Source organism: Lygodium microphyllum, chromosome 6 (genome assembly GCF_053477565.2).
Source record: "Lygodium microphyllum isolate KBCC chromosome 6, Lygodium_microphyllum_v1.1.10, whole genome shotgun sequence".
Lineage (NCBI taxonomy): Eukaryota > Viridiplantae > Streptophyta > Polypodiopsida > Schizaeales > Lygodiaceae > Lygodium > Lygodium microphyllum.
In genome coordinates this window covers 111368011-111386573 of record NC_141140.1, presented here as the reverse complement: position 1 = coordinate 111386573, position 18563 = coordinate 111368011, and the positions used below count along the sequence as shown (strand labels likewise).

At 44.6% G+C, this 18563-nt stretch overlaps 1 protein-coding gene across 1 annotated transcript; it reads right to left on the bottom strand.

Moving 5' to 3' along the window:
- Positions 1-856: 856 nt before the first annotated feature.
- On the bottom strand, positions 857-17331 carry LOC148034972 (small nuclear ribonucleoprotein SmD1a-like). Its single transcript, XM_087679884.1, has 4 exons — positions 17123-17331; positions 16940-17016; positions 1660-1851; positions 857-1565 (listed from the first exon to the last, which is right to left on the bottom strand). Exons 1-4 carry the CDS (start codon positions 17134-17136, stop codon positions 1504-1506), a joined length of 345 nt encoding a protein of 114 aa, XP_087536010.1. The 5' UTR covers positions 17137-17331; the 3' UTR covers positions 857-1503.
- Between the last annotated feature and the right edge of the window lie 1232 nt (positions 17332-18563).

Sequence of the window (18563 nt, the reverse complement as noted above, 5' to 3'; positions counted from 1 at the left end):
TTCAATCAATACGAGTACATAGACATATTCGTTTTGCCACATCTCTCTTCTTTTTTGACACACATCTCTCTCTCTCTCTCTCTCTCTCTCTCTCTCTCTCAACAAACAATGAGGAAAAAACTACACGTTATTGACATTTCACGATGGCAACAATGACTGATCAAAACTCTAAGTTATGAAGCAAGCATTGTAAGCAATTTCTTAGTCTTCCTACAGCAAATTTTCTAAATTGAGGTTTCAGCTATGATCACAATAATGTAAAATCATACTCCATAAATACTTGAAACCAAGCCAGGGAGACAAACAATTAAAGAGACAGAGAACTGCTGCTCAAACTGCCAGCTACACTCATTTGAATTCAGTGAGTATAATGATAAAAGCAACAGGCACCAAAATATGTTGTTGCAACTTGCAAGCTAAATTACAAGTGTTGGAGCGCTTCATCTGCACCAGCAAGTATCAACTGTCACCACAATTCTCCAAGCATAGTTAATCCCACCAATTTGCAAGCCAAATGAATTTTCAAATTAGAGATGTGATGATTTTTTACCTGAATGTGCATAGCTGGATAAAGGTAAGAAAACCTGGGAAGCATATTTGACACGTTATTCAAAACTTGGCAAGTAAAGAAAAGATCAATCCTAAAATTCCATCAAGATCCTACATATTCAATGACTTACCATTATGGTTACTGAGCACAATTAAGTTCACATAACATCCATGTCGCTGTATGAACTTGAAACATCAGCATAATATGTTTTCATCCAAGACCCTACATGTTCAATGACTTGCTATTATGGCTACCAAGCACAATTAAGTTCACATGTCATCCATCTCATCATATGAACTCAAAGCATCAGAATAAGACAATTAAGTTCCAATCATTATCATCATGGCTTTCATACAAAGTGTCCCCAAGGATCAAACCAATGAATTCATTGCAGGATGTAGAAGTAAAAATGAGCCACTGCATTCTGGAGTGTCAAGTAGGACTGCCCCAAACTATTTGTATCAGCAAGTTCTTTTATATATTCTTTAAGACATTAGAACTGTGTTTTTGCTGTTAGGTTTAAGTAGCTTCTTGAGTACTGCACTGCATATAGACTGAAGTTTGCCAGAAAATGGTACATGGCATACATCGTTGAGGGACTGGATCAGTTACAAGCATTTCCCGGCACATATGACACTTTCTGCACAAGAAAGCTGGGGTGTCTCAGATAGATGAACCCTGCTAATGTAAAATGCAGAGGCAAAACAAGACAAACATCATGCTTCCAAAAGCACCTCAAACTTTCACAAAAGCATTTAGATGTGGATCTGCATTTCTACTCATTGCCTGCCTGGTAGGCAAGCATTTTATCCACATCTCGGTCGTAACAATGGTTTGATGTTTAATCATTAACCTTTACATTCTCAAGGTTGAATGTGACAAACTTGCATCAAAAAGCTAGGAAATTAAATCCATTTGTCAAGCGGCAAATGCATTTGAGAGTGATAAACATGTTAACGCCCACGGCCTCGACCCCTTCCACGACCTCTTCCTCGTCCCCTGCCCATTGGTTTTCCTGCAAACACCACAATGGCACAAAGCTATTCAGATAAAACCTTTCAAGAATTTACAAGTGTTGTTTAATAGAACCCACTATAATGTGTTCTTACCAGCAGTTGGCCGCTTTGGCCTGGCTTTTGGAGTATCATCAACAAGCAAAGTATCCAAGTTCAGACTGTCGGGAAGAATGTAGTAACGAATGTTGTTGCCCCTCACACTCAAATGATCCAAAGTTACAGGGTTCTTTCCCTTCAGTGTTAATTTCACAGTTTTCAAATGAGTGTTCATACTAATATCAACACCTGCTCGCATTCAAAAAAGAAATAGCCAATGTAAGAATATATTAAAAATTCCACAAAAATGGTTGCACAATACTTTGTGCTATATGTGTGTTATACACTTAAAATCCTAGAAAGGTGTGGATTCTGCAAATGGTATTTGCTTTTCACATTCAAGAAAAGTATCTGCAGGTCAGTGAAAAATCTAAGATTCAGAAAAAGTATGACAGCCTCAATTTGAAGAGCACCTTCAAGAAAAATTGGAGTTGAATAAACCAAATGGCAAAAACAAAAATAGAATTAAAAGAGGAAAAAAAGCACAAAAAGAGTATAGAAGCGAGCAAAACAGAAAAGATAGCTCCAATAGAAACATCATTGAGCCTGCAGGTTTAGCGCAAGAAAGTCAAATGCCAAGTGCCATAGTCTCTTAGATAGTCATGAGACACACCATATGTACCACACAAAACTGATCATGTGAATGATCCCTCTCCCTTCCTACATATCAAACAAACAAATTTGATCCATTTAAACATAAAAGACCACCCACTGACATCACAGTAGCCGTGGATGGTTCCTAGCACTCATCCAATCCAGCAAGATTAAGGGGGGTTTGAGGTTCCCTCTTTCCCTCCCCCGCTCTCTTCCCCCTTCCCTTCACAAATTTGATAACTCAAACCTAAACCCAACATCCACATAACAGGCTATCATAGATCCTTGAATAAGTGTTATGCTCATTCACTCATGATCAAGTTTCCAAGTTTTGAAAAACTATCTGCCACAAATAGTCAATGAGCTTAGGGTCTTAATCACTAACAATTTTATCGAGCAAACCATAAAGTTTGTAAAGATGCTCAACAAAGAGACCAACCAACTCATGGCTTTTTACAATCATCTTAGTGGGAATGAATTGAGCCATTTTCGTCAATCAATCAGCCACAACCCAAATTGCATCATGTCCTCGATTCATAGAACAAGGTAATGCTACTACAAAATCCATATAAATGCTACTCCATTTTCTATCGGAAATTTGTAATGGATATAACATCCCCACTTATTTGTGCCACTCAGCTTCTAAGCTAACATTACAAGCACTCATATATGTAAAACTCAACCAAAGTCTTCATATGTGGCCAATAAAAGTAGTGAGTAATTAAGGCTACATGCTAGTACACCAAGGTGTTCTACACTCAACATATTATGATACTCATACAAAATTTCCTAGAGGATACCTTGATTGTCAAGCACACACACTTTCTCTTGTTTAAAAAGTAATCCATTGAAAATGGAATACTTTTCTACACCATCTTTTACTCAATAGTCAAATTTCGAGCATCCAAACCACCAAAGTTTCCTAGGCTACTAGATCCCTTGTGAATTAATTGCCAAATCTTACCAAAGTAAAGATCATTTTGCAAATGTCCTTTGAGAGAGAGATAAAAATCAATCAAAATTTCAAAGAAAGCCAAGCCATTATCAAATATCCAACTAAGGGAATTGGCAACCATATTAGTTGCACACTTTCAATCATTATTGCATGAGATTACCATGAACTCAAGTTGCCGCATGACCACCACTATTTTGGATTATGAGGTTTCCACAACTTCCTCAAGTTGCACTTCAACCTTGAGATGCACCTCAACTTTAACAATGCGTTCACTAATGACAGTTCACGCACAATATTATTACATCACTCCGAAGCCATGAAAAGTAGTCTTCGCAACCCCTTTTTCTCATATATAAGGAAATGACCTCAAAATGTTGATCTATTGTTGCACATCTAGAGCAAGGCTACAATAGTGTGCTTGAACTTCTGGAGCTCATTCCGAAGTCGTTTGATTGCTCGGATCATCTTTTAAAGATTATCCACAAAAATAGAAACTAGAGTAAGTGAGTTTGGCTGTGTAAACAAACTTTAGAGAAGATTAAACATATAATATTTAGAAAAATTTTGGAAAGAAGACTCAATATAAAAACATCATGTTGATTTGATACTTGATGATGTTACGGTCGACCCCACACACTTTGTTGTGAACCAATCACACCATCAAACTCCTCGCAATCTCCCAGTCGCACATCTCCAAGAGCTCACTCAACTCAAAACATGGATGGATGTGGATTTCTTGTCCAAAGAGTTTTTTCTTTCCCCCAATTTAAGAAGGAAAAGAAGGGGAAAGGAAAACAAGAAATCACAACATGTTTTTCATCTTTCACTCTTCTTTTATTCCAAAACAGTAGGCTTATCTTGGGTTTTGCTTTGTTAGTCATGCCTTCCTTCGCAATGGACAGGCTGAAGATGATGTGGCTGCAATCGATGATAGCTGGACAGTAGATGGAGGCGGGCTGCAAGCTGGAAACTGGGCGCCAACAGCAACAGAGGATGTGTGGACTAGTGTAACCTGCAAACAAGGATTATTGCTGAATGGGGGCAGCCTATCTATTTATAGATGTGGAAGAGCATCCCAAAAATTAGGGTTTCCACTAAACTTTCTCGAACCGCTCCCCGTTTCAGGGTTTCCACTGAACTCTCTCGAACCGCTCCTTGTTTTAGGGTTTTACTCTAAAAGAGCATTTTTAGTATGTTTTGGGGCTGTTTAAGAGGCTAATCAACAAGTAATGCATATTTTAGCTCAACACCCTCTCTCAGGCCCAAAATTGAGCCGAAAGGTTAGGCCAACCAATATGATGTTGATGTATCCCAAGGCGTTCCATCCCAAAGCAGCCAAGGCATCGGACAAAGGGTGCACGTCGACTGCCCAGTGGCCTACCAAGACTACAGAGGCGATAGTTATCTTACCAAGGAAATCCAAGTAGTCACCCCAAAGAGGACACGGCATTGGACAAAGGGTGCACGTCGGCTGTCCAATGGCCTACCAAGCCCTACAAAGATGCATGAAACTACATGGAACTTTTGTGTTTTTTTTTTTGGAATAAGTATGGTAAATTTTATGGAATGAGGCCGATTGAGAAATAGTGACCCAGAAGACGGGAGTAGGGAGGGTACACCCAACACATCACAAAACAGTACAAGAGCTAACCCATCCACTCAGGGTGTCGATAACGAGGAAAAGTAGGTGATGAGATATCCATGTGATGAAGAAGGATGGTGGTGTGGTAACAACAACCCCCGGTGAAAACAGCTTAGGATCCGCTCAAGTAGTGCTCTGCGTAATGAGATGCAAAGTATGCTATATGCTGAAGAATGCTCATGCAGTAGGTGCCACTTGGACAATGTCCCTCATGGAAAAATTGTTCACTTGTCCAAGCGCCCTAGTACAAAGATGATGAAATCATGCAATGCAAAGGGTAAGGTACAACAAGGGGGAGATGTGAGAGTGCTCTGCGGAAGAGGGAATACGAACACGGAGGGAGGGAGAGAGAGAGAGCAGAAAATAAGAAAGAGAAATCTGCACTGACTGAAATAAATGCTGAATACACTGAAATGGACTGATCAGTCCCTGCACGCAGCCCGAAGCGTCAGTGAGGGCACCAAATCAGGCTGATGATGATGGCAGCACCACCACGGGGGGGGAGGAGTGTCGGAATCTGCAAGAAGACAAGTGATCAAGTGGGGAGGGGGGCTGCCAATAAATAGGCAAAGGACAAACCCTAACCCTAACCCTGAAATGGGCACAAACCCTAAAATGGGCGCAAACCCTAAAAGGGCCCTAAAATGGGCGCCCCACAATAGTGACCAAAAAGTGACCGGGCAGCCAGTGGCTGCCCACTAAAAGAGGCCAAAAAGAAATACACAACCTAAGACAGCCAGTCGAGAGTGACTAGCCTCCCCCATCATAACACATGACAGACATGTCAAAGCTCCTAATGTCCTCGTCTGACTCAGACTGAGGCTCACAGGCAGGAGATGACAAGGCATGACAAACATGACTGCTAACACCCCCTCTCAAATCTTGGATGTGGCTGAAGGCCAAGGGAGAAACGGATCCTGGGGTGGCAAGAGGAATGCCAAGGTCAATGAAGTCCGTCGATGTAGACTGCCGCTGAAGGAGCTCCTCACGGTCCTGGGAATCCCCCTCTAAAACACTAGGGGCCAGGGAATCCACAGTCGCATCACCGAGATCGTCCCCCTCTGAAAGGGATGGGGGGTACGAGGGAACCACCGGAGGAGAAGGTGGGGGATAGGAAGGAACCTGTGGAATAGAAGGTGCACAAGCGGGAACGGGTGTAGCAATAGAGTGCCTCGGAGGACCCTGCATCAAAGAAGGGGAATGGAGCCTATAAAGCCCACTCTCCTGCCAACCTGTAGATAAGACAGCTCCTGTAAAAGAATCCTCAATAACAACGGCATGCTCGGTGAAGATCACTCGTGTGCCAAGCCTCGTAAGGCCATAAACTGAGAGGAGGGGAAGGCCCAAATCCGGAACATGTAGGGCCTGTGAAAAGGAGCTCGAAGGTCGGTCGGTAAACAAAGGCAATGTGCCAACACCACTAATAGGCACCGATAAAATGTCACCAATAGTGACTGAACCCTCTGATGGACGGAGATCCTGTAACAAATCACCTCGGGGAGTCATATGACTCGAAGCACCACTGTCCACTAACCAAGCCTGCGCAGAAGACACGGCAGCCACCGAAGAAGGATCCTCCTCCAAAGCATGGATATGAAGGAACACTGACTCATGGGTAACAGCTGGTGTAGAGGTAGAAGAAGGCTCCGATGTAGATCCATCCTTCGCTCCCGGACGAAGGTGAGGGTACTTCTTCCAGCATTTCTCCTCCGGATGTGTCCCTTTCCCACAGTGTGGGCACTTCAAGCTCTCTGAATCTGAGTCAGAGCCTGAAGAACTGTCCTTCTTCTTAGCCGTTGACTTCTGCTTCTTTTGTCCTCCCGAACCTGCAACAAAGGCTCTAGTGGAGTCGGATCCACTAGCACTGACCTCTCTGAGTCGCTCGTCATGCGCTAAGACTAGCGGGGATAGCTCCTCCCATAGAAGCTTCTCACGGGTCCTCGATGTAAGAAGGCTGGTGTAGAAGACATCAAACTGAGGCGATGGTAGCTGAGTCAAAAGAATCATAGCCATGTCTTCAGAAGATATCGTCCGACCGAGGGATGCAAGCTCATCCCTCATATCCTGTAATCTGTTGATGTGGTCCTTCAGGGAAGGACTATCATCAATAGCGAGCATCCGCAACTTCTTTTCGAGAGATATCCGGTGGGCAAACGTCTTCTGTTGATAGAGAGACGCGAGCTTTCTCCACACATCTGCTACAGTCTTCAACCTGTGAACATGAACAAGGACAAAATCCTGCAAACTCAGAAAGAGGAAAGATCTGGCTCGAGAATTGAGCCGATCCCATAAGGCTGCACGATCCATAGATGTCCCATCTGCGGGATCCACCTTAGGCCGGGGAATAGGAACAGAAACAAGCTCCCAAAGATCAAAGGAGTCCAAGATACACTCCACCTTGCAGGACCATAGAGAAAAGTTGGAGCCATCCAACCAGTCCTCTTTGGGCAGCTAAGGAAGTACGGGTATCTGTACAGGGGGTACCAAAGGCTGCATCTTCGGCCCACTAGAAGAGGCTCGCCGAGATACATGAATAGAAGGGGGACGGGAAAGAGGAATAGACTCCGGACGACGGTCCTCGTGATAGAAATCACGCCTCCGTTCAGATGAGTGTCGAGACAAAAGCTCGTCATCTGAGTCATCAAAGCCTGTAAACTGATGAGAAGACATCTTCGATATCTGCAAACACCAAAACACAAAAAGGGAAGGTTGCCGGTGCCGAAACACAAACACCAGAAGCTCCTGAGCTGGCCGCCTTGCACAGAACGCAAGGATGATGTCAAACGCAAGTGCTAACGATGCAATCACCACATAAAAACAACCGCCTGCCTCAAAACGCAAGTAGGAATGAGGTCGCCAGCTTGGAGGAGTGCCGCCAGAGATTGAACGCAGCCACAGAAGCTGAAAACGCAGCTTGGTGGAGTGTCGCCCAGCTAGAGGAGGACCGCCCAAGCTGAAAACGCAGATTTGGGGATGACGCCAGCAGCAAACGCAAATAGGTTGACACCAAAACAGGCCGCCTTGATCAAGGAGATGGTGCAGAAGGTGACGCCTCAGCTGTTGGAGACGTCTGGACCAGCAAACGCAAGGTTGTGGGTGTTCTCCCGCGTAGATCTCAGCTCCGTGTACTCTCCTTCGGCTCTGATACCATGTGAGAGTGCGCTGCGGAAGAGGGAATACGAACACGGAGGGAGAGAGAGAGAGAGAGAGCAGAAAATAAGGAAGAGAAATCTGCACTGACTGAAATGAATGCTGAATACACTGAAATGGACTGATCAGTCCCTGCACGCAGCCCGAAGCGTCAGTGAGGGCACCAAATCAGGCTGATGATGATGGCAGCACCATCACGGGGGAGAAGGAGTGTCAGAATCTGCAAGAAGACAAGTGATCAAGTGGGGAGGGGGGCTGCCAATAAATAGGCAAAGGACAAACCCTAACCCTAACCCTAAAATGGGCGCAAACCCTAAAAGTGCCCTAAAATGGGCGCCCCACAATAGTGACCAAAAAGTGACCAGGCAGCCAGTGGCTGCCCACTAAAAGAGGCCAAAAAGAAATACACAACCTAAGACAGCCAGTCGAGAGTGACTAGCCTCCCCCATCATAACACATGACAGACATGTCAGAGCTCCTAATGTCCTCGTCTGACTCAGACTGAGGCTCACAGGCAGGAGATGACAAGGCATGACAAACATGACTGCTAACAGGAGAAGCCGATGTCGAAGACAAAGTGCTAAAGCCTGTAGAATACCAAGGATAGAAACCCCCTCTCAACCTGAATATAGATGCCGAAAAAAGAAAAGGAGCTTGATGTCGGTCTTTGTGTGGTGCCGAGAACCATAAGGAATGAAGAGGAGGAGGAAGCATCCCAGCTGGAAGAGCTAGGTAGAAGTCACCGCCATGATAGTATCAAGAGAGATGTTGCACGATCTGCCTCGGGAGGGGAAGCCTCCATGCTGGTAGAAGAGCAAAACTCCAAGGATGATGAAACCATGAAGGAACGGTGCACAACCCAAGTCTCCAACCCAGGTAGGACTGGGCAAACCTGCATGTTAGCCCTACACTGAAAACAAAACCTGCAAAGGAGATCTCTACAATCACAGAGGTCAATAGTGAGATGCTCCAAAAACAAAACAAAACTAAAATGAAAAGCTAACTGAAGGAACAAGTGCAAAGATGCAAATGTATATGTGTGTGTGAGTAAATGCAGCGAAAGACTTAAAATGTAGAGACAAAAATCCTATGGGCCCGACTCTAAGACTACGAAAAATGAATGCTAGACTGACCTAGGATATCCGAAAGAACCTAAAGACATACTAGTCTAAGAAGGTGGCCACCATCGTGTACGTCAAGTAGCAAGGCTCTGCCAAGGGAACGCCTAACGAGGCGGGGAGGAATGTGAGATAGATACATGAAGTGCAACGGGATCGGAACATGCAGACCAATCAACCAATCCTTCCAGAGTAGAGAAGAATGGTCGCTAAGGCTGTCCGGGTGCCACATGTCCAGCAGTCGCTATGGGGGCTGGAGGAGCAGATGGGGCAGCAGCGGAAGGCGTAGCCCCACTGGATTGTGAAGTCGCAGCGGTCTGCTGAGGCTTTTTAGGTGGAAGATCTTGGGCCTTGGAGCGACACTCCTCGTCCACATGGCTTGCTCCCTGGTCTGGCAGTGTGTGCAAAACCGGTTTTTCTTAGGGAGTTGTTGCCAGATAGGCCTTGATTCTTCGGTTCCATTAGAGGAAGAGAAGTCACCCTTTGATTGGCTTGCCTTCGCATCTAGTGAGTTCTTGCCACCACTGGTGGTTTTCCCTCCCAAAGAAGAAGCAATCAACCCCCTCTGCTCTGAATAAGCCTGTGATGAGGATTTCTTGTGAACTTGATCATACAGCCTTGCGTAACGCAAGAACTGACACTCAAACTCGTAGAAGGTTGGCAATCGAGATTGAGAGATGATGTGTTGAATGAAATTGAAGTATTTTGCAGACAACTTATTCAAGAAGAATGTAACCTGATCGTCATCTGACTTTGGAGAGCCAGTAGTGACGAACTCGGCAAGTAACCGCCTATAGTCAGCTAGCTTGACTTTCAGATCATCCCCTTCCTTAAGAGAGAACTCTTGAAGCTCAAAGTCGAGATTGATGCACCGAGTACGATCACGAGCCGCATAGCGATCAAGAAGGTCACTTCAACACTCTGACGCAAGCGGAAAGTGCTACAACTGAGAGTGAAACTCAGAAAGCAATCCCTGCATTAGCTCAACATTGACTGTAGCGTTGCAAACTCTCCATTGACAGATGTAGTCAAGGTGAGCTAGTCGAGGGTTCGGCATAGGCTCTAGACCAATGACGAGGTCCCAAAGACCCTGAGACTCAAGCACTTGTTGCATGAAATTCGACCAAGTAGTGAAATTTAACCCGTTAAAACGTGTCTTATCCATGAAGGCATTCTTGGCAGTTGCAATAGGAGTGGTAGTGCTCGGAGATGGATAGTGTGAAAAAGTGTAGTGGGGGTAGGATTGGGGAGTGCAATACACTTGGGAATGGGACCCAGAGTGTCCACCAGGCATGCGGGTAGTGTGCAAGGTGGATCCATAGGTAGGAATGGACTGACTAGGCATGGACATGGTAGCCACATGAGGAACCCAAGGAGGTGGGATGGGAACATGGGGAGCAGATGGGAATCCCTGCGTAGGTGTAACCCAAGAAGAGTGTGAAGACGCACCATAAGCTAAGGATGGAAACCCCTGCGTATGAGTAGTCATGGGAGATGTGAAGCTGGGGATAGTGAGGGGGATGCCCATCACAGTCACTCCTGGGTGTACTCATTTGCTGAAAGGTGAGAGGCACTGTGTTAAAGGGTGGCATTCCCCCTAACAAAGTACCATGGTGCAAAGAGGTAGAGAATGGGGTAGAGAAGGAAAAGGTGCTAGGAGCGGAGATGGAAGATCCAACCCCTAGGGTGTGTGAAGCAGATGTGAAGTGTAATCCAAGATTTTGAAAAGATAATGAGAGATGATCAAGGTGTGATATAGAAGAGGGTGGGATGGGAGGGAAGTGAAAAGTGTGTATAATATGCTCAAATGAAATAAAAGCTGTAGATGTACCTAAATTCCGTCTGCCTCGTAAGCCCCCTCTATTGAAGTTCACATACGCAAAGCCATCCGGATCCTGTACCTCAAAAGAAGAAACAGGTGAGGGTTTTGATTCATGCAGCACAAAAGAATTATACAAACCTGACATTGGACCTGGATGAGATGATGAAGATGGATCGCCAAACGTTCCGAATGCCGTATATCCTCCATGATCGGAGAGGTGGCCAGCCTTACCAAACCGGTCCGAATGTGGTAGCAAAACTGGTAGGAGGGATATAAACATCACCGTACTTGTTGCGATAGTACTCCTCAAAGTCTTTCTCTATCATATTAGTGAAATCTGGTGAAGGTGGAGTGTCATCCTTCTCACCGAGTCCATAATGCCGTCTCAGGGCCTCTAATGATAGAGAAGCCTGATAAGACATCATAGGAACTGGAGAAGGTGTCTGGGACATTGTGATTCGGTTACGAGTCGTATTGTGTGCCTAGCACAAAGACTAGCTCTCAACAATATCCGCAAGATACTCTTTACAAGAGCAACGGCTCTGATACCATGTTAAAAAGACTGCTAGGGTTTGCACTGAGGACACAGAGTGTACAAAGACAGACACAAACACAGAGGGCAAAACTTAAACCCTAAATGCAAAACTCAAAACTCAAACACAAACAGAAAAAGGGAGAGAGAGAATAGAACTCTGAAGTGAATGAATGCTGTAAATGAATGTAAGAGTGTACAGTGTGCTCAAGGGCAGAGCAATGTCGGAGTGTGACATCTAGGACAGTTTGGAGCAGTCGCGCCAGCAGCTGAGAGCTGTCGCCTACAGCAATGGACAGGCTAAAGATGATGTGGCTGCAGTTGATGATGGCTGGACAACATATGGAGACAGGCTGCAGGCTGAAAATTGGGCGCCAACTGTTAGCAGAGTATTTGTCAGCTCATGTGTGAGTCTGAGCTTGATCTGGGCTGGGCATTTTTATTAGGTATTTTAGGTTTTTTTCTGGTGTGGCATTTTATGCCAGTGGAGCATTTTTATGCACCAATCGGCCAGCATTAATGTTGTCCGACCAGCATTATTGCTCCCCACTTTTTCAGCCTATTTATACTCAGTGCTCCTCCTCAGTCAGTATTATCATCATCATCTTCACCATCTGCAGACTCTGTGGAGAGAGGAGCCAGTGCTAGTGCCAGTGCCCACGCAGCCAGTGACTCACTATTGTATGCGACTATCTCGTATTCAGATATATGGATTCCATTTCCCGTGCATACATCTGAGTTCTCATCTGTATCGTGTTCTTTCTTTCTCTTTTTGTCTTGTGTTTCAGCAGTTTATTTCAGCACATGTTTATGCTTCCACCGCTGCTCCACTTCTGGCATGGTATCAGTTTTCAGGATTTGTGTTTCTGCTGTGGTTTCTTGCTGATTTCAGGACTGTTTTGTACCCCTGCTGATCAGACAACTGCTATCGCAGCCAGGCAACCTGTTTTGGGGCTGTTTTCAGCCTGCATTTTTTGCAGTTTTACCATCGCCTGCTGCCTACGGACCCTCTACTGCCTGCATTTTTCATCTGCAACTTCTAGCGTCAGTTTTCTACCTGTTTTTCTCCAGTTTACAGCCTGCGTTTTGCTGATTCAGCATCTCTCGTGGCTGGGTGACTGTTACTTCAGGCCGTTTTTGCTGTTTTTGGCAGTTTTTGACTGATTTTTTGACTTTCTGCAGCAGCTTTTGTCTTCTATTGATCAGATTTTGGGTTATATTGCATGTGAACTCTCATTTTCTGCCGTTTGTGCTTGTGTTTTGGCTGTGTTTCCTCTCTACATTCCATCTCTTCTCTACTTCTCTTCTTATCCTCTCCATATGGCTCCTCCGTGCACTTCCACTGATGATAAGTTACATGGACCTGATTATCTCACATGGAGTGCTATCATGAAAGCTTGGTTTGTGCAGAAGTGGTTATGGTACATCGTCTGTGGAGCTATTGCTCGACCTCTCTGTCCTTTTCCTCTTCCTAAAGACTTTGATGAGGACAACCGTGAGGAAGCGGTGCTCACATGGGACTCGGACGATGTCCATGCTTACTCGGCATTGCTTCGGTGTATTTCTAAAGCGGTCTTACCGGCGGTTACCTCCTATAGGACATCTCCTGAAGTATGGCAGAAGTTGCAGCAGATGTACGAGGCACCTTCCACCATGCGGGCAGTCACACTTTATGGCCAACTCCAGCAGATGAAGTTTGAGCCGAAAGATACTATTCAGTCTTTTCTTCTTCATGTTACGCAGGTACAGAACCAGCTTCGGCACATGCAATCTGCTCTTTCCGAGGCGCATCTCGTCGGGACGGTCCTCTACAAGGTCCCCCCGGAGTTTGATGGAGTGGCCAATGCTTTGCGGGCGCAGACATCATCGACTCCTGTCAGTTTTACACATATGACCTCGATGCTTCTTGAGCATGAGACATCCTTGAGATTACAGGGGCAGCTTCCGGCACATTATGGAGGTGAGGCTTATGTAGCTTCAGAGAGGGGTGACGGGAAGAAGAAGTCGAAGGCCCAGTGTTACCACTATGGCAAGAAGGGACATTTGCGGAAGGACTGTAAGAAGTTAGCGGCTTCCAGGAAGAAGAAGCAGAAGAAGAAGCGGGATGTTGACTCTACCGATGAGTCCTCTCCTCATCAGACTCCGACTCAGATCCTCCGACCAAGGTGAAGTCCAAGGCGCGGAAGGGATCCTCTTCTTCGGATCGCGGGAAGGGCTTGGTGGCCCCTTCCTCGGCTGCTTTCTAGTGGTGGTGATGAGGTCATCCCTCACGACTCTCTTGTGCCAGAGAGGGAGTGTGAGCAGGTGTTCAGATGGGGCAGCCGCGCCTCATCTATACTTTTATACAGGTGCACAGATTCCAGAGAGGGACGTCCCTGATGCATCGACTTCAGTCTGGCGAAATCAAATCCTGGAGCTAGGATTGACGTCCAGGTTCATGCTAAGCTGGTTATCTGACAGAAAGCGGGAGGCTTTCGTCTGGAGCTCACATGAGGGGACACTTTGGCGGTCTGGCCAAAGGCGGGGAATCCATGGTCACCTATGTTCAGGGGCATTTTTGACAGGATGGTCTTGTATGCTACTGCGAGACATTGGTGATGGACACAAAGACATGCTATGATCTTCTCTATTTTCAGGTGTTTGGTACGATCGACATCGACATCAGGTTCTCTCTGAGGCACCTTGGTGGTGGCTTGATCACCCACTGCTTGGGTATCCATGGTTCTACTTGTTGGTTCTATGTTGTATAGTTTCTGATCCCTTTTCATTGTACTATTGTATTGTATCAGATCACTCATGATCTGAGAGAGGGTGTTAGCAGAGTATTTGTCAGCTCATGTGTGAGTCTGAGCTTGATCTGGGCTGGGCATTTTTATTAGGTATTTTAGGTTTTTTTCTGGTGTGGCATTTTATGCCAATGGAGCATTTTTATGCACCAGTCGACCAGCATTAATGCTGTCCGACCAACATTATTGCTCCCCACTTTTTCAGCCTATTTATACTCAGTGCTCCTTCTCAGTCAGTATTATCATCATCTTCACCATCTGCAGACTCTCTGGAGAGAGGAGCCAGTGCTAGTGCCAGTGCCCACGCAGCCAGTGACTCACTGTTGTATGCGACTGTCTCGTATTCAAATATATGGATTCCATTTCCCGTGCATACATCTGAGTTCTCTGTATCGTGTTCTTTCTTTCTCTTTTTGTCTTGTGTTTCAGCAGTTTACTTCAGCACATGTTTATGCTTCCACCGCTGCTCCACTTCTGACACCAACAACAGCAGAGGGTGTGTGGGTTGATGTAACCTACAAACAAGGATTATTGTTGAATGGGGATAGCCTGTCTATTTATAGATATGGAAGGGCGCCCCAAAAATTAGGGTTTCCACTACACTTTCTCGAACCGCTCCCCGTTTTAGGGTTTCCACTAAACTCTCTTGAACCGCTCCCCGTTTTAGGATTTTACTCTAAAAGAGCATTTTTAGTGTGTTTTGGGGCTGTTTAAGAGGCTATTCAGCAAGTAATGCATATTTTAGCTCGGCATCCCTTTGTGAGTATTGTATTTAATGAATCTATTCTTAATGTTGAGATTAACATTTGCAAATGACTAGTTTATTGCCCTTTGAGCTACCAATCTTATACCACACCCTTTCATTCTATCATCAACCTTCTCAATCTCAGAGCAACTACATGAACTGGCACGTGCACAATGCACATGCTTTCTTATAGTAGTATCCTTCATCATCAATCTGAGTTTTTGATTGACTTCCTCGTTACTGCTCTTGTTTTCTATTCACATGTTTCTTTTTCCACTACCATTCTACCAAAATTGTCAAGGCACCATCCTCAAAAATGTTTACAGCACTCCTAGTCACAAAAGTAACCCTGATCAAATGATCTAGCTGGCCATCACTAGGACCACAAGGTGCAAACCCTACAACCAAGGGACCAAGGTGCTATCAACTACCCATCAGTCTAGGAGATGCCCCCCTGATCCTGCAGCCATCATCAACCTTTTCATGCCATCGCCAGCCATTAATGTGCTGCATTTAGCTTTTTCTCATCATTCCAACCTCTAGACTCTCTCAAAAGAGCTGTAATTGTGCTGCATTTTCTGTTCCAGCCACCTAGACTGCTGTGTTTTCACCTTCCAGCCTCAAGCCTCACTCTTGCTGTCATTCAGCTATCTACCACCGTAAGTTTGCAATCAGTCATCTTCACTCTACTACTGCATTTTGCCTTTACATCCCTCATCTCTCCACAGACAACTGCATTTTCAGCTTCTACTGTTGCATAAATGCCTTGACTCATTCTACATCAGCATGTGGCATTGATTGTTGCACTTGGCATATGTTCCAAAGGACAACACTCTCTCACGCTCTCCCTTGACCCAAGACACAATGGTTGTTGCATAGCCCTCCACTCCTTGGGCATCCATTGTACCACACCTCACATCCTCAATTTGATCATTGAGTTACCATTCAACATTTTTCATTCATTCCTTTTTTCTTTATTTGTGTTTTTTCTAAGTTCATTGTATTAGTTTTGTTCCTACACTCTGTGTGTGTGTTGGAAACCCTAGTGTATGCTCACAAGGACACATGAGTAACATGCACAAAAGGCTTCTACTTTTAAGTATGGAAAACCCTCAGATGGGTTTTGGCTGGCACAACACTAGACCATCTAAAAGGGGCTTGAAGTGAGGTCAACTTTCTATCATTGCTCCTCCGTCCCTAGAATCATCCAACCAGAATTATAGATAGTCTAGAGATGTACTGTAGGCATGTGAGACCACGGCATGAGCTAGAAGCAATCATACCATTGATCATTTGACGTGCAGCAGCATATACACCTTGCTGCTGCTCAAAACAAAAACTTGGAAAGGTTGTGCCCATAATGCAAGACAAGATTAACCTTTTACTAAAAGGACTTTATGGGAATGATACATTTCTAAATTTTATCACATCGGCCTGAAGTTGTTTGTGTCCATGTGCAATGGCAATTAGGAAATTTGAGCCCTCTTTGTTCTCCTAGAATTGCGACTGTAACAAGGTCAAGAAAGTTGTTTCTAGCTGATATCTCGATCAACTTTTGCACCAGACTCCATGAATTTTTTGTGTTTGGTTGGATTCCTGTTGCATGTGGCAACCTGCAAAGCAAAACTTTGAGCTGTGTGGAAGATGACACTGTTTGTGGCCAGGGTGTGCCTTGGTTTCTATGCACAGGAGTTTACTTGTGCAAATGTTGTCTCCAAAAGGTTGTTCAAGGTGACATAGAGAACCCTCGTATGCACATGGAGCACGGTAGGTTTATCTTTAACACGCTGCTCTCCCTTGCCACTTCGTATCCGATTCCATTGCATGCACAGTCCTAACTACATGAACAGTTGCATGCTTGGTGCCTTTTGATATGCTTAAGAATTGCCCGCTCGGCACTGTATGATAGACAGCATATGAAAATCGGCAGTACCTGTGATGGTGCCATGCACAATCGTCCCATTCTTCAACTCCAGGGATACTGTCTCGTTGTTCAGCTTCATTAGGAACCTGCATGATAGGTCGTCCAGTGATCATAAACTTTGATGCAACAAGCACACGCTTCTGTAAAGCTGCAGACAGCGATGAAGAAATACGGGAGCAAAGCGACCTTTACCTGACGAGCCTCATGATGGCTTTTTCTGCTTCAGATTGCTGGCTTTGCTCCCGATCGACCTTTGCGCTCCAATTTCCACCAAGAAGGTTCGAGGGACGATGGCTTTCCCTCCAAACTGATGTCAATCAAACGTTCCCTATGTTTTGTTTGTAATTTTGTGGGGTGCGGCTCGGCATTCGCTTTGTCGGGGCTGGGAATTTTGGCCAAAAGGACTTTCAGCCTAGCGATCTATTTTTCAAATTGGTTGGTTTTGTCTTAGTGTTTCTTTGAAACGAGCACTATCTTATCTTACTACTATATTATTTTTGTTATAGGTTCGAAAAGTCTTGAATTTCCATAAGGCTTCTCGAACTTGCTCCCTTTTCCAAACTTCTTTTTTTAATAAAAACCCCCTCCCTTCCCTTTTTTCTCATGTGCAATCTCTCATTTTCTATTCTCCCTCTTTTTTTTCATTAAAGTTTTTCCCCTTCCCCTCACCTCTTTTTTTAAAATTAAAATCCCATCCCTTCTCTCTCAAGCCAGTTACACACCGCGATGTGGATGGCCATTTTCAAAAAGAGAAAGTGTCTGTCGATGATGTATCGCATTATAATAGGCCGCGAAATTCACGGACGCGGGACACTTTTGGACATCCCCAGTCCTAAATCTCGTCCACGTCCAATACACTAGGTGACAAATTTCATTCATTAAAAAAATATGATGCAGCTAATAGCAATTGAACCACCACCAATGGGTGATGGTCAAAGGCATCATTACCATTAGGCCATCCGTCGTTTTGTGAAAAGCTACCTACAAGTTAGTGTGTAAAGGTAGTAAAGGATGGATTGCATGCTACCCCAGTCGTCCAAGATAGTGTGTATCCGCCCTCACTTATAATCTCTCTCTTTCTTTTCCCCCTCCCCCCTCTCTCTCATGTGTAGGGCCTAGGTTTGTTCTCTCTCTCTCTCTCTCTCTCTCTCTCTCTCTCTCTCTCTCTCTCTCTCTCTCTCTCTCTCTCTCTCTCTCACATTAAACTTTTTAATTAAATATTTTTAAAAGTTTCTTTTATTTAAAGTTTTTCAAACATAGATTTTCACACACTTTGAGAGGAAGAGGGATAGAGAGAGAGAGAAAAGAAGAAGAAGAAGAAGAAGATGGAGAGAGGAGGGAAGGAAAGAGGAAAGAGAATAGTTTTTTTTTAATTAACATTTTTCTTGTCCCCCTCCCCCTCTCTCTCTCTCTCTCTCTCTCTCTCTCTCTCTCTCTCAATAAGATTAATTTTTTTAATTTAAAATTTTTAAATTAAAATAAGGAGAGAGAGAGACAAATATACAAAGAGCAAAAAAAGAAAGAAGAGGAGACTGAGGGAGAGAGAGAGGGGGAATAGAGAGAAAGAGAATTATAGAGAGAGAAAATATACAATTTATAAGAAAGAGAGAGGAAAAGAGAGGGGAGAGAGATA